Source organism: Sapajus apella, unplaced genomic scaffold (genome assembly GCF_009761245.1).
Source record: "Sapajus apella isolate SASKATOON/1434 unplaced genomic scaffold, GSC_monkey_1.0 scaffold33, whole genome shotgun sequence".
In the NCBI taxonomy this organism is placed as follows: Eukaryota; Metazoa; Chordata; class Mammalia; order Primates; family Cebidae; genus Sapajus; species Sapajus apella.
In genome coordinates, this window is record NW_022436973.1 from 1,347,557 (window position 1) to 1,374,648 (window position 27,092).

Consider the following 27,092-nt stretch of genomic DNA (forward strand, 5'->3'; position numbering starts at 1 on the left):
TCTATTAGGTTTGCTTGGTCCAGATCTGAGTTCAAGTCCTGGATATCCTTGTTAATTTTCTGTCTCATTGATCTGTCTAATATTGACAGTGGAGTGTTGAAGTCTCCACTATTATTGTGTGGGAGTCTAAGTCTCTATGTAGGTGGTTAAGAACTTGTTTTATGTATCTGGTGCTCCTGTATTGGGTGTGTATATATTTAGGATCATTAGCTCTTTTTGTTGCATTGATCCTTTTACCATTATGTAATGCCCTTCTTTGTCCCTTTTGATCTTTGTTGGTTTAAAATCTATTTTATCAGAGACTAAGATTGCAACTCTTGCATGTTTTTGCTCTCCGTTTGCTTGGCAGATCTTCCTCCGTCCCTTTATTTTGAGCCTATGTGTGTCCTTGCATGTGAGATGGGTTTCCTGGATACAACCCACTATGGGTTTTGACTTTTTATCCAATTTGCCAGTCTGTGTCTTCTGATTGGAGCATTTAGCCCATTTACCTTTAAGGTTAATATTGTTATGTGTGAATTCGAATCTACCATTTTGATGCTAACTGGTTGTTTTGCCTATTAGTTGATGCAGTTTCTTCATTGTGTCAATGCTCTTTATCATTTGGTATGTTTTTGGAGTGGCTGGTACTGGTTGTTCCTTTCTATGTTTAGTGCTTTCTTCAGGAGATCTTATAAGGCAGGATGATGAAATCTCTGGGCAACTGCTTGTTCATAAAGGATTTTATTTCTCCTTTGCTTATGAAGCTTATTTTGGCTGGATATGAAATTCTAGGTTGAAAGTCCTTTTCATTAAGGATGTTAAATATTGGCCCCCACTCTCTTCTGCTGGGAGGTCCACTGTGAGTCTGTTGGGCTTTCCTTTGAGGGTAACCTGACCATTCTCTCTGGCTGCCCTTAGCATTTTTTCCTTCATTTAAACCCTGGTGAATCTCAGGATTATGTGCCTTGGGGTTGCTCTTCTTGAGGAATATCTTTGTGGTGTTCTCTGTAGTTCCTGGAGTTGAATATTGGCTTACCTTGCTAGGTTGAGGAAGTTCTCCTGGATAATATCCTGAAGAGTGTCTTCCAGCTTGGATTCATTCTCTCTGTCACTTTCAGGTACACTTGTCAAATGTAGATTAGGTCTTTTCACATAATCACATATTCCTTGGAGGCTTTGTTCATTTCTTTTTACTCTTTTTTCTCTACTCTTGCCTTCTTGTTTTATTTCATTGAGTTGCTCTTCCGTCTCTAATATCCTTTCTTCTGCTTGGTTGATTTGGCTATTGAAACTTGTGTATGCTTCTCAAAGTTTTCATGTTGTGTTTTTCAACTCCATCAATTCATTTATGTTTTCTCTAAGGTGTTTATTCTCATTAGCATTTTGTCAAACTTTTTTTCAACGTTCTTAGCTTCTTTGCATTGTGTTAGGACATGTTTATTTAGCCTAGAGGAGTTTGTTATTACCCACTTTCTGAAGCCTGTTTCTGTCAATTCATCAGACTCATTCTCCATCCAGCTTTGTTCCCTTGCTGGTGAAGAGTTGTGATCCCTTGGAAGAGGAGAGGCATTCTGGTTTTGGGTGTTTTCATCCTTTTTGTACTGGTTTCTTCCCATCTTTGTGGATTTATCTACCTGTGGTCTTTGTAGTTGGTGACTTTTGGATGGAGTCTTGAGTGAGTGGATGTCCTTTTTGTTGATGATGAAGTTATTTCTGTTTTTTAGTTTTCCTTCTAATAGTCAGGCCCCTCTGCTATAGGCCTACTGGAGGTCCACTCCAGACCTTGCTTGCCTGGGGATAACCTGTGGTAGCTGCAGAACAGTAAGGGTTGCTGCCAGTTTCTTCTTCTGTTGTCTTTGTCCCAGAAGGATACCCGCCAGATGTCAGCCTGAACTCTCCTTTATGAGTGTCTCCTTGGTTATATTGGTGTTGGGGAGCTGCTTAAGGAGACAGTCTGTCCCTTATAGGACCTAAAGTGCTGAGCCGTGAGCTCCTTTGTTCCGTTCAGAGCTGCTGGGCAGGTAGGTACGTTTCAGTCTGCTGCAGCAGAGCTCACAACCATGTTTTTTTCCCAGGTACTCTGTCCTGGGAAGGTGGGGCTTTATTTATATGTTCCTGATGTGCTGCTGCCTTTTTTTAGAGATGCCTTGCCCAGCAAGATGGTAGCCTAGTCACAGTCTGCCAGCAGAGGTGTTGCTGAGCGGCCGTGGGCTCTGCCCAGCTGCTGTGTGAGCTTCCTTGTGGTTTTGTTTATAGAGGTATAGTTAGAACTGCCTCAGTAATGGCAGTCTGCCTCAGTAATGGCAGACTACCTCTGTGATGATGGACTGCCTCTGTAGTGGTAGACTGCTTCGGTAATGGCAGACACCCTTCCACCCACAGAGCTGGACCATCAGGCATCCAGCTGCACTTGCTGTGAAACTCTCAGTCCAGAGTGTTTCAGATTGCTGGTCTTTGTGGGGATGGGACCTGCTGAGCCAGATTACCTGGCTCCCTGTTTCAGCTCACTTTTTTTCAGTTGAATGGGCAGCTCTGTCTCCCAGGCATTCCAAGTGCCAGTTGAAATGGCCGCCCTGATTTGTGTGAGTTTTTGTGCAAAGACTCACTGCACTGGCTGAAACAGCCATGCTGGAAACTCGTAGCACCTTTCTGCCCGGGAATCTCCTGGTCTGTGGGCAGTAAAAACTCGTTTGGAAATGTGGTGATCACTCACCCTCTGTGTTCTCGCTGGGAAATGTACTCCAGAGCAGTTCCTATTCGGCCATCTTGGATCCACCCTTGTTGGTTCTTACTTTTCTACAAAACAGGGCCTATAACATTTGAAGACCTCTCTATATATTAATTATGCTGAAGTTGTGGATTTTGTATAATTTTGTTTTTTCTTGTTTTCCTATGGTGTTTTTTAACCATACGTGGGAAAATTTGGTGTTGTTACCAATTTCTTCAACTACCCAGATCCAACATGAATTAATGGTTGGTTGATTTTGGGAAGTGATAGATTTAGAAAAATCAATAATGACTCCTAGGTTGTTTGCTTAATCAACTAAGTCAATGATGGTGACATTTATTTAAATAGGGAAAACTAGTCGTGGATAAGGCTTAGAGTGAAAATAAAAGGGAAAACAGAATTCTTTTAGAGGATTGTATATTTCATTGTGAATATTTCAGGTAGACAGATGGATAGATGAGCCTGGATCTCAAGAATATCTATGCTAGAAAAAGAACTTTGGGAGTCATGCGAACATAATATTCAAATCCTCACAATTTATTATAATCTCCTAGTGAAATAGGATATAAATGATGAAAAAGGATATAAAACCAAGCTCCAGGTCACTCCAGTATATTGAAGTCAAGTAAAGGATAGATGCACAGGTAAAAAAGTGGATAAGGAACAGGTAGTGAAGTAGAAGAAAAGTCTGGAATGTAGAATGGCTTAAAGCCAAGATGGTTAAACAAGTCAGGGAGGGAATGGTCAGTGGCAGCTAATGTTGATGAGAGATATTAAGGGAGATGGAGTTGCAGCAGTGACTATGAGAGCTGACCACATAAAAGTTGTAGTGGACTTAGTCTAGTATGACTGAAGGGAGTTTAGAGACTTGGCGAGTTTGAGGCAATGGAATCAGTATGTAGAGAGATTATAGCCAGTATAGCCCTATATTGCTATACTGGCAGAGCCTCAGGTAGAAGCATTTCTCAACAGAGTGCAATAATAAGGACATGACGTTCTACCCCAGGGGGATTTATGCCTGTGTGCAGATTTTAGTCTGGAGTGGGAAGTGGAATGTGAGTGAGGTTAAAATGATAAGGAAATGAAATTAGGTTGCACTGTCCCAGAATATATTATAAACTTGAATTAGGGTATAGTAGAGAGCAAATAGAAAATACGCCATTTTTTTCCATTCCCCAGAGTCTTATATAATCTGAGAACAAAGAAAGTGCTCGTTTCCTTTTGTTGAAATGACTGGGAACTTTGGACATAGGCACACTGGCCAGACCTCTCCTGTGATAGACATCAGAGTGTCCAGAATAGACCTGATTTGCTTGCTGACAATCCAGTCACTCAGAAGGTCAAGAGAGTGACTCAGGGCATTCTTATTCTGTACCTAATTCTGACCAACAGAGACAAATTGGTTATGGAATTAAAGTTGTCAGGAACTTAGGAGAAAACAAATATGTCGGCATCATGTTTGTCAGTCAGGAAGACAGAAGCATAATCGTATATACAGCCTAGATCATAGAAAACAGACTTTAAAACGTGGGGGGCTGAAGGGGTGATTTTAGGAAATGGCTCATTTTCCTGCACAAAACTATGGAAGGGAAGATTATTCTAAGGAAAGTTAAAAACTTCTCACAAATGACACAATGTACAAGAGAAGAGAGAATAAACCTCTGCACTAATTAACAATCTCATCAACAGTTCATTCCCTTTTCTCTGCAACCTTGCCAACATCTGTTATTTTTTTGACTTTTTAGTAATAGCCATTCTGACTGGTATGAGATGGTATCTTGTTGTTTTGATTTGCATTTCTCTGGAGATTAACAATGTTGAGCATTCTTTCATATGTTTGTTGGCCACTTATACGTCTTCTGAGAAATGTCTGTTTATGTCCTTTGCCTACTCTTTAATGGGGTTGTTTTTTTCTTGCTGATTTGTTCAAGATTCTTAAAGATTCTGGATATTAGTTCTCTGTCAGATGCATAGTTTGCAAATATTTTCTCCTATTCTGTAAGTTGTTTACTCTGTTGATAGTTTTGTTTTTGTTTTGTTGAGCAGAAGGTCTTGAGTTTGATTAGGTTCCAATAGCTAATTTTTGTTCGTGTTGCATTTGCTTTTGAGGTCTCAGTCATAAATTATTTGCCTAGGTCCTTGCCCAGAAGAGTATTTCGTAGGTTTTCTTCTAGGATTTTTATAGTTTGAGGTCTTACATTTAAGTCTTTAATCCATTTTGAATTAATTTTTATATGGTGTGAGGTAGTGATCCAGTTTCATTCTTCTGCATATGGCTATCTGCTTTTCCCAACATCCTTTTTTGAAGAGGGTGTCCTTTATTGTTTCTTTTTTTCATCTTTGTTGAAGATCAGTTGATTGTTTGTGTGTGGCTTTACTTCTGTCCCTGTGGAAAGCAGTTTGGAGACTTCTTAAAGGACTAAAAGCAGTATCACCATTTGACCCAGAAATCTCATTACTGGGTATATACCAGTAATGAGAAAAGAAAAGTAACCATTCTACCAAAAGGAGACACACACTAGTATATTTATCACAGCACTGTTCACAATAGCAAAGGCATGGAATCAACCTAGGTGCCCATCTATGTTTCACTGGATAAAGAAAACATGGTTCATACACACCATGGAATACTATGCAGCCTAGGCAAATGAGTGCAGAAAGAAAAAATCAAATGCCACATGTACTCTCTGGTAAGTAGAGCTAAACATTGGGTACACACAGACTTAAAGATGGTAACAGTAGACATTGGAGACTACAAAAGTAGGGAAGGAGGGAGAGAGGCAATGGTTGAACAACTACCTATTGGGTACTATGTTCATTTATTCACTCTTTGGGCAATGGGTTCAAAGAAGCCCAAACCTCAGCGTTCCGTAATATATTCAGGTAACAAACCTGCACACGAAACCTCTGAATCTTAAAAAACAAAAAAGAACAAACCACTGCAGAATTCCCTTTAATGTGACCACATATTAAAAGAACATTCCCACAGAAAGTAGATTATTGTTCACTTTTCCAGGGAGGAAGTAACCAGAAGAAGCATAAGGGAAACTTCTGAGGTACTGGCAATATTGAGTGTTTTGATTTGGGTGCTGGTCATAGGTGTGGGTTTACTTGGTGAAAAATTTGTCAGACTGTATTTAAGTTTAGTATACTCATCTGCATATGCCTTATAATTTAAATTAATTGTGCAACAATTTATTAAGATTTAACCTATTTCCTTCAGGATGTAATTTTTAATGCTTAAATTTGCATGTTAGTTGTAACAGAAAATGGACTTTGCTTTATTTATTTAATATTCTCTTATGTGTACCATTTCATGTTATTATATGGCCCTCACAATCATTTTTGTTAACAGTTCCCTAAGATTCTACTATGTAGATAGACCACAGCTTGCTTTCTTTTCTTTCTCTTTCTCTCTCTTTCTTTTTCTTTTCTTTCTTTCTTTCTCTTTCTTTCTCTCTTTCCTTCTTTCTTTCTCTCTCTCTTTCTCTCTCTCTCTCTTTCTTTCTTTCTTCTTTCTTTCTTTCTCTCACCTAGACTAGAGTGCAGTGGCATGATCTTGGCTCACTGCAACCTCCACCTCTGGGTTCAAGTGATTCTCCTGCCTCAGCCTCCAGAGTAGCTGGGATTATAGGCGCATGCCACTACACCTAGCTGATTTTTGTATTTTTAGTAGAGATGAGGTTTCACCATGTTGGCCAGGATCGTCTCGACCTCTTGACCTTGTGATCCACCCACCTCAGCCTCCCAAAGTGCTAGGATTACAGGCATGAGCCACCATACCCAGCCCACAGGTTTCTTTTTGTGACTTTTTCCTTTTATGTGTTTAACGCATACTAATTCTAAATATTTATGGAGTACATAGTGATGTTTTGAAACATATAATGAATAGAGATCAGATCAAGGTAATTAGCATAATCATCATCTTGAATATTTGCCATTTCTTTGTGTTGAGAACATTCAGTATCCTCTGTCTAGCTATTTGAAATGATATATTTTTGTTAATTATAGTCATCCTACAGGCTATGGAACACTAGAACTTATTCCTTCTATCTAGCTATAATCTTGTTTCATTTAACAAATCTTTTCCTATCTCTCTGTTCCTTTTCTAACCTCTGGTATCTGCTGTCTTGCCTTTCACTTCTATGAGGTCAACTTATTTTAGTTGTCACATATGAGTGAGAGCATGAAGTATTTAACGTTCTGTTCACGGCTTGTTTTCCTTAATGTTATGTCCTCCAGTTCCATTTATGTTGCCACAAATGACTGGCTTTTATTCTTTTTATGGCTGAATATTACTCCATGTTACATATATACCACGTTTTCTTTATTCATCTGGTTTTGGATACCTAGTTTGATTCTCTGTCACGGCTATTATGAATAGTGCTGCGATAAACATGGTGCAGATGTCTCTTCAATACACTGATTTCTCTTCTTTTGGATAAATGCCCAGAAGTCAGATTGCTGGATCATATTAGTTCTATTTGCAGATTTTTTTTTGAGGAACCTCTATACTGTTCTCCATAGTGGCTGAACTACTTTACATTCTCAACAACAATGTATAAGAGTTCCGTTGTCTCAACATCCTCACCAGCATTTGTTACTATTATTTTTTTTATGATAGCTGTCCTAACAAGGGTGAGATGATACCTCACTGTAGTTTTAATTGGCATGCCCCTGATGATTAGTGCTAGTGAGCATTTTAAAATACATTTTTTGGCCATTTGTATATCTCCTTTTAAGAGATGTCTTTTCAGATCATTTGCCCATTTTTAAGTTGGATTTTTATTAGCTGTTGAATTGTTTGAGTTCCTTATATATTCTGAATATTAATTCCTTGTGGGATGAACAATTTGTAAATATTTTCCTTCCATTCTATAGGTTGCCTTTGTATTCTGTTTATTGTTTCCCTTTTTGACATAAATTTTTAGTTTTATATAATCCCACTTGTTTATTTTTTTTCTTTTGTTGCCTGTGCTTTCGAGGTTTTATTCATAAAATCTTTTCCTAGATCAGTGTCATATGTTTGGTTTCAGACCGTTTCCCCAATGTTTTCTTCTAGTAGTTTTATAGTTTCAAGTCTTACAATTAGGTCTCTGATTCATTTTGAGTTGATTTTTGTGTAGGGTGAGAGATGGGGGTCTAGTTTCATTCTTCAAAATATGGATATTCCATTTTCCCAGCACCACTGATTGAAGTCATTGTCCTTTCCCCAGTGAGTATTCCTGGTGACTTTCTCAAAAATCAGTTGACTGTAGGTATGTGCATTAATTTGGGGGTTTTAAAAAATATTATTTCATTGATTTATATGTCTGCTTTTATGGCAGTACTATGCTGTTTTTGTTACCACAGTGTTATAGTATATTTTAAAGTCTGTTGGTATAAAGCCTCTAGCATTGTTCTTTTTGCTCAGGACTGTTTTGGCTATTTGGGGTCTTTTGAGTTTTTATACAAATTTTAGGACTTCTATTTCTATAATGAATTCCACTGGTATTTTGATAGAAATTGCATTGAATCTATAGACTGCTTTGGATAGCATGATTATTTTACCAGTATTAATTATTCCAATCCATGAGCCTGGGATATCTTTCTACTTGCATGCTTTCCAATTTCTTTCATTGGTATTTTTGTTTTTTTCTTATAGAGGTCTTTGATTAAATTGTTAAACTGATTAAATTGATTCCTAGGTATTTTATTATTTTTGGTGGCTACTGTAAATGAGATGGTCTTATCTGTTTCTTTTTTAGGTAGTTTATTGTTTATGTATAGAAACATTACTGATTTTTATATGTTTGATTTTGTATTCTGCAAATTTACTGAATTTGCTTAGCAGTTATAGGAGGGCTTTTTTGGTAAAGTTTTTGGGGTTTTCTGTATATAAAGTCATGTCATGTGTAAACAGGACAATCTGACTTTCTGCCTTTCCATTTGGGTGCCCTTTATTTTTTTTCTCTTGCCTAATTGCTCTGGCTAGGACTTCCAGTACTGTGTTGAATAAGAGAGACCATAGCTTTTTTTTTTTTTTTTTCCATGCCTGTGTTGTTAGACAGATACATTGCTCATGATTTTCAATTTTATAAAGAACACTGAAACCAACGTCTTTGAATGTAAAGCTTCTTCTATATTGGAGGTTATTCCCTGAGAAAAGATTCTTAGATGTCTAGACAGATAAGACTGAATCTCTTTAAAGTGAAGATACATATTTATAAACTACTCTCAGCAGTATTAGCCTCATCAAACCTTTGTCCTCTGCTGTATTCAACAATCATGCACAGAATTGGCAAGTTTCCTAATATATTAATTTCAAAATCTTTTTTTTCTTTATTACCATGAAGTTGGAGATCATTCTAATCATTTATTGTGTGTTGGCACCTCTCCCAGTCCACACAGTTTCAATGACAGTCATTGTGACACTGCACAATCACTTGCATGTCTTCTTCAGTGCTCTGGGTTTCACACTTTATTTAACCATCTCAAGCTCCTTAAATCAAAGCATAGGGTATGGTGGTTTTGGAATGGAAGCCAGCAGAAACTGAAACGCTTTATCGAAACATGAAAACAGAAATGAGTTTGGTCCCTTTAATTGTCATATGGAAGATTTAACTTGTTACTTAAGCTTTTAGTACATCACGTTTAGAGCAGTATCCTTTACTATTATTTTTTTTCTCAACCATTTTTCTTTTCTTTTTTTTTTTTTGTCTTTTTTTTTTGAGACGGAGTTTCGCTCTTGTTACCCAGGCTGGAGTGCAATGGCGCTATCTTGGCTCACCGCAACCTCCGCCTCCTGGGTTCAGGCAGTTCTCCTGCCTCAGCCTCCTCAGTAGCTAGGATTACAGGCACGTGCCACCATGCCCAGCTAATTTTTTGTATTTTTAGTAGAGACGGGGTTTCACCATGTTGACCAGGATGGTCTCGATCTCTTGACCTCATGATCCACCCGCCTCGGCCTCCCAAAGTGCTGGGATTACAGGCATGAGCCACTGCACCCGGCCCCATTTTTCTTTCTTTTCATCTTTTGGGTATGTTCCTTTAAAAAAACTTGCTATTGAAATATAATCTGCTTCAAATTTTATATGAAGATTTTGTATAAGTGATTCATATATTTGAACCATGACTTGTCATGTTTTTTAGCATTTCTGAATTATTACTTTATAAAATGAAATAATTGTTTGTTTTAAAGAGAGACACTTTCAGCATTTACAAGGAAGAAAACAGTTATTCCAAAGAACAAGTCATGTCAACTCAACCTTCTTCCTTTAAGACAGTCTTTGCACTGATTGGAGAAATGCAATAGACAGAGTATCACTGTCTAAAAGGAATTTGATGCTATTCTCAAGCTCAATGCATAAGCAATTTAGGATATTAGTAATTAGTTCAGATTTGGATTAACAGACAAAAGTCAACCTGGAAGATGGAATCTAGTGCAAGCCGTAAGGTTCTACTATTGGCATTATCCAGATTGTTACTTATATTAATGATGGGGATGAAATTAAAGAAAAAATTGATTTATAAAATTTTTCAGCTTGTGGAGAAAATGATGATGGGCTGTAGTACTTAGATCAGTTGAAGAAGATGGAAATCATAGTGGTAAATATGACTCTGTACTTGGGTTCCAAAAATATAGCCACACCTATACATGTAGAAGCAGGTTTATAACCTAGATTTTTATTTTTGGTTAGGGGAGATGGATAAACACTAAGATGTTGGCAATGTTAATAGAAACCCAATATAAGTAAGGATAATAGTGATAGTCTAGTAATCATATATCAATAAGAGCACATGTAGACTGCTGTTTTGTGTTCTAGTCACTGCACATTAAGAGGACAAAATGGAGTTCCTAGAATGAGTAGCTAGGATAGCTTGCAAGACTTGAACTTTTATCATATGAGGAATTGATGAAGAGGAATGTTTATGAGCCCAAGAACCATCTTTCAGTATCTAGACCTTTTTGCACAAGCAAAAGCAGACTTGCTGTGCATTCTGAGGAACAGAAGCAAGACTATTGGGCATAACTATGAGATTAATTATGGGGAGTCATACTTGGACTTAATAGAATTGATTATTTCCAGCATTCAGAGGTGTTTCTAGATGGAATAGAATCTGCTATAGACATTATCATGTCTTCTCTATTTCTGGATACACTGGAGGATTCCATTTCCCCTTCTCAAATTAGGCATGGCCATGTGACTGGTTCTAGCCAATAAAACATGCATAAAAGTGAAAATGTCACTTCTGTTTTAGCGCATTTAATGTACTCTTTAGCACTGTCTCCCCTTGGGTTAAAATGGACATACCAGCTATGATCTCTAAGGGGTTACAATGGTCAGAGTGTCTCCCAACCACCTCCACTCCCACCCCTTAGACCCAGCCACACACCTACATTGGACATGTATTTTGAATGGAAAATAAACCTTTGCTTTTTTTAGGCACTGAAGTCTATAGGTTTTATTATGGCCTCCTAACCTTTATTATCCTGATTGCCACCAGTGCCTTCAAGATGTAGTGGTTCTTTGTGAATGAGCAACAGAAAGACAAGCATTGGATTATTGAGAGATTTTTGGTTCAGCAACTCACATACTTGCATTCTTTGCATTTTACTTTCATTGCTACACTGAATTCAGACTATTGTTGGGGGTACAGTTTAGTCAACTGGAATTTTCAGCTGGCTCCAGGACCTCCTGGGAGATGAATCCCAGTAAAGTGAGCAGAGATAATTCTCTTCATATGCACACCCTTCATTAACTCCACTGCATGCCCAGCAACATCACATATTTATGATCCTTTTTTCTTTGGAAACAGCTAACAACAACTAGATAGTTCACCCAGCAAAGATTCTATTACCACACGCATTATGTATGAAGACTTGAGGCTCACAAAAGAGCTCAGGGGAAAAGTAACTTTTGAACATGAACTTTGCAGTTTGAGTTTTACATTTCATATCGACTGGACTATTGCCAAGTGTCTCTTCAGCCTATGCATGTAGATACATTATTGCTAGTAACAGAGTTTCCCAAGGATGCCCTTGTTCCATCTGCTCACTCATGTAACTGAACAAAGCCCACTGCATACCACAAGTACCTACTGAGTGTTATTGTGAGAGACGATGAGTGCTAGGAATTATCTGATATGTTTATAAAGTGGTTCTTTCAGGGGAAGAAGTTTATGATATGGTAGAAGCCAGGAAGTGAACTGAATAACATATGTACCTAGCCAGAGAAAAAAATTAAAAGATGGAATTAAAAGGTGATCCAATGGCAAAAAAAATGGAAAGGGTAAATTTAAAATTATAATTAAAAATACATATGGATGCATATATATGCAAATATGTATACTTGTCTTTATATAACAACTTTATGTAACTCACAGCTAATTAATTGGCACCTCATTTTTGTTGTTCACAGGAGACCAAAATCAACTGTGTCCGTCTGGCTACAAAAGGTATGTTGGCATGTGCTTGTCTGTCTTCGGCTGTTCTTCAACCATTTAAGTATTTCTCTCTTTCTAGCCACACAGAGAAAGTTTAGGGAACAATAACTCAAAACAAGAAAGAATTGTTCTTTTCACTGGAGTCATTTGCATCTAGACTATACATTCTAGGGTATATATTAATAGCACAGTGCATAAAAGACGTAAAAGTTTAAAACATATTTACTGAAAGGATGGGTGGATGGGTAGATGAATGTATAAAAGGAAGGACTGGTACATTGATCAGTAGAGTGATGGATATAAATTTACTCAAATATTCTTTTGATATGTTTTTCTTATATTTGGGTCTTTGTTTTTATGTGGGTATTTTTTTAAGCATGTCTGTTAGACCCATCTTCTGAGTTTTGTATTTCATTCAATTGGTACATGGCTTTCAAAAATGAGGTGATGAGTACTGGTGCCTTTAACAATGAGAAGACAAACGCTGCATTATCATGTAGTTGGCATTTTCAATACTTATCCCCAAAACTAAGGCAGCATTGTTCAGGCTCATCACTTTTGTTTTCCTAATTATAATTGAATTGTCTGGCTCTTTCAATTGGTACATGTTTCTGTTTAATACTCTTTTTACAAAACACAATCAATGAATGGTTTGCTATCATTTAACCTATTACAGGGTTGAATGATTAGAAATCAGATTTATTTTTTTGTTACAGAGTTGATATTTTTAACAGCAAACCCTCCCCATACACACACAACAAAATTGGGCAATTCTGTTCTGTTCCCTGAATTTACTGATGCATACGTAGTTTCATAGACTGCTTCCAAGGAGATAAAATTTGTAAATATAAATAAGCATATAATCATAGATGTAAAGTGCAGACAAAAGCAATGACCCAAGTATGTGTGTGTACATATGTGTAAATATGTACACACATGCACAATGCACAGAACTACACAGAGAAAAACATACATGTGGGCAGAGTAGGGAGAAAAAGAGAGAAAAAAATCTACAGCTATTTGACAAAATGTGCAACAAGACTTATCACACATGATTTTTATAACTTTGAAGAAAATCAGCCCAATATGTAGGCACGAAAGAGAAGATGCAGGAGAAAGGAGAAAACCAAAGCACTAGGGCTCCCAGTGATAAGTCACCCTGATTTCATATAAGTCACAGAGGGTGGCATGTCCCTAACTTGTTCCCTCTCAGGAACTCAGGCTACTGGATGGAAGGAGATAAAATACTCTCTGTGAGGCAAGGAGAATTGATGGCCTGCAAACAAGAGTGACACAAATCACAGGTCTTGGCAGACTTTTCCACTGAAGAAAACAGATAATGTAGAAGGAAGAACACCATCCATTGGGTAGCACTAGGGCTCCAGACAGCAATCAGGACAGCTGGATGTCTGCAGCCCACTTAAATAGGCAGCTGGAGAGAGAAGGAAACTCACAGAGAAACCTCCTTCATTATAACATGCTCTATGGCTCCCCAGCAGCTTTTGACTTCTAGTCCAGGAGAGGTGGATGCAATGGATCTGCACTCCCTGGGGTAGGTGGGATTCTAGGGACAGCCTCTGGGGTATAATCTCCATAAAAGGGTAGCTTGCTGGGTCCTATTTTCTGAACTGAGAATTGGAAACATGAGACCTGACGGTCAATAGGAACATATGGGGACAATGGGAGAATGTCTAAAACTGTACTCTCCTGGAAACTTCAGGACTGCAGCCCTCAAAGGCATAGAAGCCCACCATGCTGAGCTTCTCTACAGTTGCATTGCTGATGTGCAAGAGAATTGCAGTGACATTTAAAGAACCAGACAGAAGAGTTCTCTACCTCTCCTTAGCATAAGGGCTTCCCCTCTTGTCTGAGCTTTAGGTTACCATCTTTCCTTAAATGAGTGGAGCGTGTATGTACGTAAAGTGAGGGTGTGTGAAAGGATAGGAATGCATGAATGAGTGCGAATGCCTGGCTATCCAAGCCCAGGCAGGGCTCTGATAGATCAGGGTATTGGGGAATCTGAGCATCCACATCCTGGTTTTCCAATTCAGTGAGACCCAACACTTGAACTCAAAGAAATGGGACTCCAGTAGCACTTGAGAATGGGGCAGAGGACTAAATAGTGCAGAATGCCAGTCAGACACTGTTTAGCTGCCCCTTCTCACCACATCAGATGAGAAGGATGCTTGGAGAGCATAGGACAAAGGGAAGCAGATCTGTGTTTGATGAGTGTCTAGTTGGTGCCGGGTATTATGCTTAGAGTATCTAGGGTTTATTAAAAGCAAACACTAACTATTATAAATCCATCCATTGCCTGTGAAGAGTTTGTATCAAGAACCTAAAGCCAGGAATCAGTATTCTGTTTATCCTATCCCTTCCTGACCAACAGGAGCAAACTCCCATAGTCAGGCTTGCTAAAAACAGTATTCTCTTTAACAGAGGAAGATACTGAGAGTCTCACAGATTTTGGAAGCATTCAAAGTCCCAGAGGTGGGTCATCAGTCTCTCCCAGGACTTTTCCCTTCTCTGTCATCATGGCACCTGCTTCATGGGTCTGATGGAAGGCATCCTGACCCCGAAGCTCACATGTCAGGCTCGAGACCAGTACTCTGGTGATAAAACAACTTGCTGCTGTCATATCCCTGACCCTGGAGAGTCCAGCCAGTGTCTGTGATCAGCTACAAGAATCCCACAGAACCAGATGGTTGCCAGTTGGAACAGCCCTAAGGACTCATTCAGGATCATTTTAACTTGACCCCAAGCCTAGTGCCCCTTACACGAAACTATTAGATACATACCTGGCTCCAGCATGTGTCTCCAACTCTTTTCTTTTTGTAACATTGCTTCTAGTAACTCAGGATCTAATTTGGTACTGCCCAGCTTGGAGGGTTGCAAAGTAATGGACCTGTATTAATTTCCTGTAGCTGCTGTAACGGAAGTCCTACAAATGGGTTGGCTTAAATAACACAAATGTATTGTCTCACAGTTCTGGAAGTCTGAAGTCTGAAATCAAGGTGTCTGCTGACTTGTTCCTTCTGAGTGCTGTGAGGAAGAGTCTGTTCTATGTGTGTCTCTTAGCTACTGGTGGTTTGCTGGCAGTCTTGGTCATTTCTTGGCTTGTGGAAGCCCCACCCTGATCACTGCCTTACCATCACATGACATTCTCCTTGTGTGTACGAATGTGTTCAAAATGCCCCTCCTTATGAGGATACTACCACGTGATCCAATAAGGACATTTGATGAGGATAGCAAAAAGCAAGGGGATTGCCTTGAATATAAGAACTAAAAGGATATTTTGAGCACTTTGCTTGATACGCTGTAGACCTGGGAACAGATCTGATCAGAGCCATAGAGAGAAAACTGCAGCCAATGAGTAAACAGGCATTAAATGATGGTTTGGATTTAAAGCTATTATTCAAGACTCTGAAAGGAAGACAACAGAAAGCCACAGAGCAAAAAATAGCAATTTAAAAATCAGGTTTTGTTCTTATGATTAAACCAGGAAATGTTAGAAAGGGCAAGTGAGCAGGGGAAGCATTTAGAACCATCAACAGTGTTTATCCTACCTTTGGAAGATGAGGGATGGGCTCAACATAGCCAGCAGGTTAATATTTCAGCCAGAAGTGCTCAAGATGATCCTTGAGAAAATGTAGCATGTGGAAGCTTGGGGTAGGGACTTAGACTTCAGAGGTGTTAATGCTAAACCAGGAGAGAAAACAACCCATCCCATGGGAGGTGCATTATCCCATCTGGTAAAAGATACCCTAGACTGCAGCTGCTAAAGGAGGTACCCAAGTATCTCAATTCATGCCCTCTGGCTGAGACAGAGCAGGACAAGGGAAAACTGTTTCTGGCCTAGTTGTTCAATTCTAGAACAGGTCAGTCCCCCTTTGAGAAACTGATACCCAGTTCCATCCAAGTACTTTTCCCCATCGATGTCCTGTCTTTCTAATGCTTCCCCTGCTTCCCTTTCTGCAGTCATCTGTTCATTTTGCTGCTTTCTCTTACCCACAAGCTCTATCCCACCATGCTTGCTTGCATGGTCTGAGCCCCCTCCTACCCTCTAGCCCCCTCGGAGCTTCCATACTTTTATTACTGTCTGACACATTGGTCTTCTTTCGGTTCTTCAGGCACATCAAACTCCTTCCAAGCTTGGGGCCTTTGCTCATCTTGCCCTCTTTCTGAAATGCTTTGGCTACTATGTGTCTCCTTAATACATAAATGTCTTAACAGATAAATATCTTAACAGATAAGTATTTTAAAGATGGCATCTTAAACCTTTTGTCCTTAGAAGCCCATCCTGATCTTTATTTTAATGTATATCTCCAATTTTCCACTTTCACTAAACCCTGTACTTTTCCTTCATAGCACTCATCACAACTTGCATATATATATATATATATATATATATATATATATATATATATATAGTCTGCTTACATGTTTAATGTCTATCTCTCTGCTAGACTTTAAGTGACGTAAGTGCAAAGACTGTGCTTATTTTGAGCACTGTTGTATTATTCCCAGATCTTAGCATATATTGGTACTCAATAAAATGTGTGTTGGCTGAACAAATGGATGGATAGATGAAAGGATGGATGGATGGATGGATGGATGGATGGATGGATGGATGGATGGATGGATAACTAACGGGCCATCATTCTTCCACGGCTTCATTATTTTCAAATGCAAGTTACATGTCAGGACTATTCTCTTAAAAGGTAGGAGTAAAAGTGACAGAGGTAAAGGGTCCTCTGTGGGATCTGCAATCCCCATTAACAAGAAAGCCAGCCAGTCTCTGCTTCTGTTCCTGCTGTGATAGGGATCTCTCTACCCACCACAGACTTGCTTCACACTTTGGATGCTTCAGTTTGAGGAAGCTTATATGTTATGAGTCCAGACTAGCTCCCTGTTATTTCTGCACATCAGTCCTTGAGGCCAAATAGATTCTGTCTCTCATTTTTCCTTCCAGAAAGTGAAATTTGCTTCCTCTGACCTGCTCCCCCTGCCTTGGTTAGGGTCAGGAAGGTGCATGCCTGCTTCTTTGCACTGGGCGGAACCACTCTGGCTGCCCGCGGGCAGCAGCACTCCTGTTTGTCTCCAGTGCCAGCCGTCAAGGGAACACAGCTGGCTCTGCAGACTCCCGCTGGGTGCGCCCGAGTGGCAGTTAGAAAAATCAGCTTTGATTTGATTTGCAAACTGAGCCGAGTCACTGAGACAAAATAAACCCAGAAACCCATAAAGCCGTTTGCAGAGTTGCTTTGCAGAAGACAGCTACAGTTTTAATCTAGTAAACACTCTCTAACGATCCCATTAAAACAACCCCCTTGGAGTGGGTGCTGAAAGCTGAACTCCAGAATAATGAAGCATGGGATGAAGGGCCAGTGTCACCAGTAGTTTTGCTCTGTTTGAAGGGAGCAATGGACTAAAGCCATTGTCCCAGCAGCGACAGGCAAGAGGCTTGGATGTTGGTCTTTTGTAAATACACCTTCTTTTCATAAGAGCTAAGCCTGAGGTAAAGCATTTCATCCAGCATTTTTCTCTCCTCTCATCATAATGGATTCTCACTCCTTCAGGGACTAGCAGGGACACTAAATGGCCATTTTTCAGCGAGATGCTCTCATTTTACAGATGCTAAGACTGGGGCCCAGAGGAGGAGTGATGTGTTCATGCCTTGTTTATCCACAGAATCGCAGCCACGGGTGGTGTGAGAATCCTCTGCTATCAACAGGAAATGCCCACTCCCGTTGATACGAGCCTATGTGAAGATTCTCTCTTATATAAAGCTTCCTTGAGAGGTTGCATCAAATAATTGGAGGCTAGAAACACCTGGGTTCAAATCCTGCTCCCATCCCCCCAAAATTTAGCTGTTAGACCTTGGACAAGTCAGTTAACATCTACGAGTCTGTCTCTTCACTTTTAAGCTTGAGATCAGTAGTCCTTTCTGCCAAATATTCCAGAACATAATAGATCATTCTTTCTTTCTTCCTAACTTTCTGAGCCTCTAATGTGAGACTTAGAGACCTGGACCTACTTAGCACAGATCCTCTCTCTCAGTTCTCTAAGGAAGAAAGCCAAAGCCCAGACTGTAATCACTGCTCATACAGTTCTACAGATTGGCCATTTCTCAAATGATACAGGCTACATCCAAAGTGAAGAAACTGGATAAAACACACACACACGCGCACACACACACACACACACACACTCACACAGCTGAACAGGGCCTGGAAATAGTGAAGAAAGAAGGGTAATGAATCCTCAAGTAAAGGGTGATGTGGACAGGGGACAAGGTGACATAGGAGAAAGAAGGGACAGGAGTGATGCTGCCCTCACTTTTCAGTACTTGGACCTTCCCATCGATAGGTTGTTGTTTCTGGATGAGATCCTACACAGCAATAGTAAACTTTTACGGCCATGTGTAGGATTGTGGGCATCCCTTTTCTAGGCTTGACTGTGACACTGTCCTTTCCTCATCTCCTGCTCAGCGATTTCAGGAGGGACCCAGGAGCACAGCATGCCCAGATCTAGCTAGAATAACCAGGGAAGGGGCCATAATGGGGAATCATTTGTGAGAGGAAAGACTCTAGTTAGATAGTCCGTTGGAAAGCTCTTGAATCTTGTCAAACTTTTGGAGGTGAAAGCTCAGACTGTGTGGCTAGAAGGTTGAGGCAGGGCAATATTATTCCTCCCCAGCTGGGTCCCATGAGATACATTCTCCAGGATTTGGGGTCCTCAGAATTCCATGAGTGTAACAAGTTCTCCTTGACTTGTATCCCCTTTGCTCTCACCTACTGTCTTCTAGGCCCTAAAATGTCAGCGGAAATATATGGATTTTCCTGAAGGTTTGTGAGAAGGCGGAGGAAGAGAACCATACCATAAGTACACATAAAATAGCCTAAAGATGACCTTTAACCATCCCAACCCTTTCTTTAATATTCGTCTTGCTGCAACAGCTGGCACGTCTCTCTAGCCTTCCGTTCTTTCCCTCTGTGCTACTCTCTAGATGTGCCCAAACTTCTCCCACCACACACACCCCTTCCATACCCCACGTTCACACCCAATTTAGGAAGACAAAAGCTGGTATGATAGAGTTCAGGAAAACCAGCGAGGACTAACTCTTGCCATTCAAGCATGTACCTTGGGAATTCCAATCCATCTTTCTCAACTAGAAATAAGAATTATCCACTCAAGATCTGAAACGCCTGAGTTGACTTTATCTCAAATCTGTTATTTCGAAGGAGTTGCATCGTATAAAGGGAAAAGGGGGCCTTTGAGAATTGGGAGTCATGGAAGGAACACATTTGGGGTAGGCTGGAGACAAGGGTTATAAATAAAGAGAAAGTGCTCTACTGGAAATTTTTGTTTTTTTGAGACAGAGTCTTGCTTTGTCGCCAGGTGCCAGGCTAGAGTGGAGTGGCATGAGCTTGGCTCACTGCAACCTCCACCTCCCGGGTTCAAGCAATGCTCCTGCCTCAGCCTCCCAAGTAGCTGGGACTACAGGCATGCGCCACCATGCCCAGCTAATTTTTGTATTTTTTAGTAGGGACGGGGTTTCACCGTGTTGGCCAGGATGGTCTCGATCTGTTGAGCTCACGATCTGCCCGCCTCGGCCTTCCAAAGTGCTGGGATTACAGGCGTGAGCCACCACGCCCACCCTCTATTGGAAATTTTAAACCCCCTTTATGGGATCTCAATGTAATGTTTGAAGAGGGATTAAAAGGGGTTTGCAAAAATTAACCCTCCAGTCACAGGGCTTTGTGTGCTGACACAATGTGTCATATGATGATAGAAGTAAAACCTGGCACTTACCACACACTAAATAAAGAGTGGTCATCCTTAAGGATATTACTTAATGATAGGCCAGACAGGCTCAAGGGATTAAATAAAGACCTTCTTTCCTCAGAATTGGAATTCAGATCTGATTCCATCATACCACTTTGAATCTTGTTAATACCAAAAGATAGGTGAGATTCGTCGAGCACTGACAGGATGCTCTGTCTCCTGTTTTTTAACCTCTTCCCATGCCTTTTTTTCTAGTAGTAATTGATAACAGAATGTTTATTGTGTGATGGTCTTTGGCCTGTCTCCAGGAGTATTCAAGCTAAGTCTTGGAGCAGAAGGTGAGGTGGCTCAAGGAATCCTCAACTTTCTTCACTTCCACAACATATTGAAGCTAATAAACCAAGAAATTAGTTTGTCTTCAGGGTTGTCTGCTCCAGGGCCATCTGTAGCCCAGCAGCAACTCTCTGTGCTCAACATTTATTGCTTTAGAAGGAACAAGAGTCAGAAGGGAAGTCTGAGACGTTCAGCATTCTAAGGTCCTTCTTTGCAGGGTCTCAATGTTTTCATTAATGTCTACCACACACACACACACACACACACACACACACTGAACAGGGCTTGGAAATAGTGAAGAGAGAAGGGTAATGAATCCTCAAGTAAAGGGTGATATGGCCAGGGGACAAGGTGATGTAGGAGAAAACAAGAGACCTCTACCTTTTCTCCAACTGGATTAGTCAGACTAGGCTAGGCTTTGCTGCAATAACAAGCTAATATCCAACTCGCAGTAGCTTAATACCACAAAGGCATGTTTGTTGCTATGCCATCTAGAATATATGTAGTATCAAAGGACTCCTGAGCAGGGGAAGAGAAAGCATCAAAGTGGTTTCTCTTCCCCTGCTCAGGAGTCCTTTGATACTGCATATATTCTACATTTAACTTGGATCTTAAATATATCACTTGGAAATGACTCATGCCACTTCCACTTACATAGCCTTGATGAGAGCTAGTCACATGATAACAGCTCAACTGCAAGTTGACTGGAACTCTTTCCTGTGCCCCAGAAGGAGAGATGGACCAGACACTGGTAAACAGGAGACATCTCTAGAACCATATATGTAAATAGGACCTTTGTATTTTGCTGAGTTCCATGATCCATCCCATTATCTTCTGCCCTACCAACTAGAAAAATCTCTGCCCATTCCTGCCCTTATCCAGCTGTCCCTCTGTTCCTACCCCAGGTAGCTGAGCATTACTGCTAAGCAGGACATGGGTCGTAGACCTGGAGGGTGGAGTGGGGAGGCATCCCCTCTAGGCTTCCAACCCAACTAAGGCTTTAACTGTTTTCCATTTGATCCTCAACGTCGTTTCATGAGAGATAATTATTACCTCTACTTTGTAACTGGAGAAACTCAGATTTAGAATTGTATGTAATTTTCCAAATGACATAGCTAGTGACTGAGAAATACTGAATCAGAGTTTCTTGTATTCATTTACCTTTCGGTAAGCACGTACCAAGTACAACTTAGTATTGATATGTAATCTCACATTCCCTACTGGTTAAAAACACCATCTTTACATTTGGATGGTCTTCGATTCTAGGTAGAAGAAGGTACCAAATTACTCTTTGTCTCAGTTTTCCATCTATAAACCAATGACAATAACACCCCTTACTTCACACGGCTAATATAAGAATTTCATGAGCTAATGTATCAAAAGTACTTCATATAATACCTGGCTTATAAAAAGCACTCAACAAGTAGTAGCTCATGGAAGAGCCAACCAATAAATATAAGTCCAATAAGGGCTGTGGTCAAGGCAAAATCAGGATGTAATTGGAGGGCGACAAGGGAGATATAAGTCAACTTATGGTATGTTTTTTCGGAATTTGTGGTCACTAAGATAAGGTTTGAAAGAAGAGTGACAATTATCATGTTGAACAAGACTGGAAGGTAAGTCGAGAAAATCTTTAAGCCAAGGGAGTAGCTACACAAATCATTGAAGGCAAGAGAGCATGCCACTGAATTTAAATGGAACAAGGCAAAGGAATGATGGCTAGCAGGCCATAGGAGCAATCAGGGGGCCACCCAGGATTCTGTGTAGTCCCACTGTGTGGTGTGTGTGTGTGCGTGCGTGCGTGCGCGTGCGTGTGCGTGTGTGTGTGTGTACACATATGAAAGCATTGTCCTTAAATGGTGGAGCCCCTGGAGGTACTTATGCAGGCTGCCTTTTTTAGGAAGAACACCCTAGTTATAGTTTAGACAATGAATCAGAGAAGGGGGACTCAGGCAGGGAGAAGGCTACAGAATGGGAGAACAGTTAAGAGGCTGCTGGGGGAGGCCCAGTGGGCACATGTGAGTCGTCTCTTCCCTCAAGCCTTCCATTTCTTTTACTGACATGTGAGGCTGACAGTCCTTGTCTTGCCTACCTCAAAGCATTGGGATAAAAAAATAAACAAACTAAAAAATAGCTACTTAGAACAGGAGCTAGCAAAGTCTTCTGTAAAAGGACAGATAGTAAATATTTTCAGCTTTGCAGGCCTTATGGTCTCTGCCACAACTACTAACGTCTGTCATTGTAGCTCAAAAGCAACCATACGTATAAGGATATGTATACGAATGAGTGCAGCTGTGTTTCAATAAAACTTTGTTTATGGACACTGAAATTTGCATTTTATGTAATTTCCATGTGTCACAAAATATTACTCTTTTATTGTTTTCCCAACCATTAAAAATGTAAAAAGCATTTATAGCTCATGGCTGCACAGGAAACAGGGAGTGGGGGGCCAGATTTGGCCCACAAGTCATAGTTTGCTGACCCCTGACTTAGACTGTGCTTTTGAAATAGCAAAACTTTTCATTTTTTTAAGGGAAAAGTATTATGATTACTATTTACTGGTGGTTAAATTTTATAGTAGTTCATGGCTGTTGATCAAGTTTGCCATCTGTGCTATTTTTGAAATTATGTCTTTTCTGTTTATCAGTTGGTCTGGCATCCTCTACCCTCTCTATTTTGCATAAGAACGTCCTGCAGTGTTGTTGATGGACCACTGGAGAAAGCTGCAGTCTCTGGCCAAGCCTAAAACACCTTTCAACCTTTTTTATGATTTTCTTTAGAGAGGCGAGGGGTGGATTTGAAAGCACAGGAACGTTAAAGCCAGACAAACCAGGGTTTGAATACAGCCTCTTCCAGTTAGTGACCTTGAGCAGTTTTGCAAATTCTATGAGTCACCATTTCTTCATTCATTCATTCATTCAACAAATATTCACTGAGTACCTACTATGTGCCAGGCCTACTAATGCAAGGCCACATGAGTACACTAGTAAATGAAACACCATGTCTGCTTTCAAGGAGACTGCAGAATTAAAGAGAAGACATCCATTTCTAATACAGTGATGTTAGTACAATAAGAAGGGAAGATGAGGGTGTTATGGGAAGACAAGGAGGGGCATCTGTCCCAAATTCACTGACATACTAAAGACCCCCTAGAGGTAAGGGGTTCTAAACTGACACCTGATGGATGAGCAGTTGTCAGCCAGGTGAAAGAGCAGGAAGGACAATATCCCATGCAAAGTGACCCACTGGGGAAGGCTTACAGACAAAAAGGTGGGGGGCTGTTGATAATGGAAAGCTGTTTATCATGCTTGGGATGGGGTGGGTGGTGGTAGTGGAGAGAGGCAAGACCAGAGGGGTGGGCAGGAGACTCATCATGGCGGGCCTGTGAGCTGGGTGAGGCGGTTTGAAGTTTACGTTGGGGAAAATGAGGCAGCACTGATGTATTTCAGCTGAAGGATGGAGAGTAAGACTGAAGGAAAATAAGACTGGAGGTAGAGAGACTAGATGGGAGGCTGCTTAAATAACGTATGTGAAGCACAAGGGGCTTGAACAAAGTGAGAATGAAATTAAAGAGAAGGAAGCAGCTTCAAGAGTTTTCCTGGGGTAGAATTAGTAAAGCAGGGTGATTGATTATAAGAGGGACATCAGAAAAAAAAGGAGGGCTCCTGTGTGTCTAGACTGAGAAGCTACATGGATGGTGGCACCATTTATGCAGAAAGGGAACTCTAAGGGAGAAGAAGTTCTGGTGGAAAAATGGCAGATTTATTTATAATCACACTGACCTTTCTGGGTTGTTCTAAGTCTTAGAAACATTATATGTGAGGCACCCAGAAAAGTACCTGGCATGTCGTGGGTGCTTGATAAATGGTGCCTCTTACTCTTGTTTCGTTTTTTAAAAAAATCTATTTCAGGCCCTGTTTTGTTAAATCATGATGTTCTTTTGCTATTTAGTGTGAGCTCTTCAGAGCACAAGAATTGAAGTTTTGTTCACTGTGCCGCACGTTTTCATGTGTGTTTCTTTCTCTCCTTCTCTTCTGCATGCTGCCTGGGGACTGGCTTCCTTGTGGTCAGCACCAATGGGCAGCGCCCAGGTGACCCCGGGGACTCCACTCTGCCTCCTCACCACAGGTGATCGCCAGAGCCCCGGGTGGGTGGGAGGGGAGAGTTGCCCACGCTCAGTGAGTCCTCCAAGCCAGGTGCACCAGAGAGGAACCAGCAGTCCCTCCAGTACACCCACCCATCTCTCCACCCAGTCACCCATCAACCCACACATTCATTCATCTGCCCATCCATCCATCCATCCTTCTATCCATATACTCATCTATCCACTCACCTATTCATTCATTCTACTAATGCTTACTAAGTACCTACTGGGTGCCAGGCACTGTTCTGGGCACTGAGATGTACAATGATGAGCAAAAGAAGATATGTTCCAGTGCCTTTCCAGGAGAAGAAAACAGCCATTGGTCAACACACTACACAAATAAATTTGCCACTTTGAGTGGTGTTACAGAGGAAAGGTACAGGGTATTCAGAATAAACAAACCCATGTGCAGCCAAGGGAGTACTTCACAGGGGAAGTGACAGCTGAGCTGTGATCTAAAGTTGAGAAAGAGTTGATGTAACAATTCTGTGCTTAGGAAGTGAGAAGCTCTCATGGTGATCTCAGGTCTACCATTTGTCCTGACAATTTACCCATACCATGATCAGCCCCACTTTTCCTATCCGTTAAATAGGAATAATCCCACCTACCCCTTATGGGGCACCATTTACATTGTAGTAGACTGTACACATGCCGTGGCATCTGAGACTAAACATGATAATAAATGCCAGAGGAGCTGCTATGGGTATGCCCAGTTTAGAGTCTCTGTATTTGTTTGAAATAAATACCAGCCCCTTTCCTCAAGTACACCATATGTAGAGCTCATTTCACATAAATGTGTGCCATTCTTCAAAGGACACAGAGCCCACCTGTGCTGATGCCCACTGTAGTACTCAAAAGACAATCTGCTAACCTAGAGACCTCTTTATTGCAGGGTCCCTTTTTAGTCACTGGGAAGTTTCTTGGAGATGTCGAACCTTTAACTGTCACCTCTTTCAAAGTCCTTGCCCAGACAATGGCCTCTGGTCTACTAATCCCTGACCGGTCAGTTTATCATGGTGGAAAAGGAAGTGCAGCAGGAAGTGATGACATCAGTCTGGGCATCCAGTACCTTCACAGTTCACTCCTGTCCACCCCCTTTCCCAAACTCAGAGACATCACTGCTAGTGAATGTCTTAGGTTGAGTTCCCTGGACACTCAGACTGAGATGGGGATTCTTGTGCAAATTATTCATTGCAGAATGTTCTCAGAAGAAAGAAAGGGAGGAAGACGAGATAGGGCAGAGAAAAAGCTATAGGAGGATGTGGAGACCTGCATCTGCCTGAGCCCCTGGGGCAAAGGGGAGGTCTGGAGTAGGAAATGTACTAAAGAGTTGATTCCACCTTGAGGCAAGGGGGCCGATATTTGTACAACAGTTTTGGTCAGCTACTAGCTGTGGGATGCCATGGGAATGCATGACCTCCTGGAAAAGTGGTTCCCTTTTGCCTAATGGTACTTCTCTAGGAAGGGAGGTATTTGTGAGCCATATGCTGCCAGCACCCACAGCAGCTGGAGAGTGGGCGCACCAGCCCTGTAAAGGAGACTGGGACTGAGCCTAAACAGCCTCCACTATGGGCCAGTTTTGTCTCTGCCTTTGTACTGCCATGGACACCCATACTCCAGTGTGTCACTGCCAACACCACAGGAATTTCATCTCAGCCAGTCCCTGTTAGATCACCTTAAGCAAGTTGCATAGCCTTATTTCACCAGCAAAACTATCATAAATACTTCATACCATCATATTAAAAATTCAATTAGAAATGCTTTGGGAGGCTGAGGTGGGTGGATCACCTGAAGTCAGGAGGTCGAGACCAGCCTGATCAACATGGTGAAACCCTGTCTCTACTAAATGCAAAAAAATAGCCAGGCACAGTTGTGCATGCCTGTAGTCCTAGCTACTTGAGAGGCCAAGGCAGGAGAATTGCTTGAACCTGGGAGGTGGAGGTTGCAGTGAGCCGAGATTGAGCCATTGCACTCCAGCCTAGGCAAAAAGATCTAAACTCTGTCAAAAAAAAAAAAAAAAAAAGACAGAAATGCTAGGAATGTTGTTTGCATGCATAGCACATAGTAGGCCTTTACCAAATATCAGTCCCCAGCCCGACCTTATCTGAGGCCCTTCCCAAAGGGAGGTGGGAGTTGCAGATGGACACATGGGAGAGTGCAGATGGACAGTGGGAGAAAAGTGACTCTTGCCACTGTGCACGCCCCCAATTTACAGAGAAACAGTGCTTCTCCAGAGTGTGTGCAGGCTGCTCTGTGTCTGCTGGGCCATTGTTCTCTGGACTCTATTCAAGTAGAGCAGTCAGATAGTATTTTCTTTAAACAGAGCCAATCCCATATCAGGTGCTTTTGTTCTTACCTCTTGTCTTCCAAGGCATCTGAACGTTCCTCCTCTGACAGGTTTATTTCCTTGTGATCCATTTATTTCCACAGGTTTCTCAGCCTCATTTGATGTGTGAGGTGCCTGTGAGTGCTATCCCTTTCAAAGGGTGTTTTTGTTAATGTTCGGCCCCTGGTAGCAATAATGGCTGATGTAAATAATGACTGCCTGGGTCTGAATGATGGCGATATTAGGCTTTAAGCATAGGCAGCCTCTTTTCATATCAACACCAACTCGGGGAGCTGTGGGACCACATGATGTAGCAGGGACAGGCTGGCATTCGGAGAGAGTGGAGGCTGATTTCAGCTCTCAGCAAT

General features: G+C 41.1%; 1 protein-coding gene across 13 annotated transcripts in view; it reads left to right on the forward strand.

The window, feature by feature from the left end:
* The window catches only part of PTPRT (protein tyrosine phosphatase receptor type T), a 1,128,767-nt gene that overhangs the window by 909,386 nt on the left and 192,289 nt on the right, over positions 1-27,092 (forward strand). For 8 of the 13 annotated variants that reach the window (XM_032295649.1, XM_032295654.1, XM_032295655.1 and 5 more), the window contains exons 13-14: positions 12,112-12,148; positions 24,326-24,382. In XM_032295649.1, coding sequence (XP_032151540.1) covers positions 12,112-12,148; positions 24,326-24,382 — 94 coding nt within the window. The remainder of the gene's footprint in view (positions 1-12,111; positions 12,149-24,325; positions 24,383-27,092) is intronic. The other 5 variants (XM_032295653.1, XM_032295659.1, XM_032295660.1 and 2 more) reach the window with 1 other exon arrangement.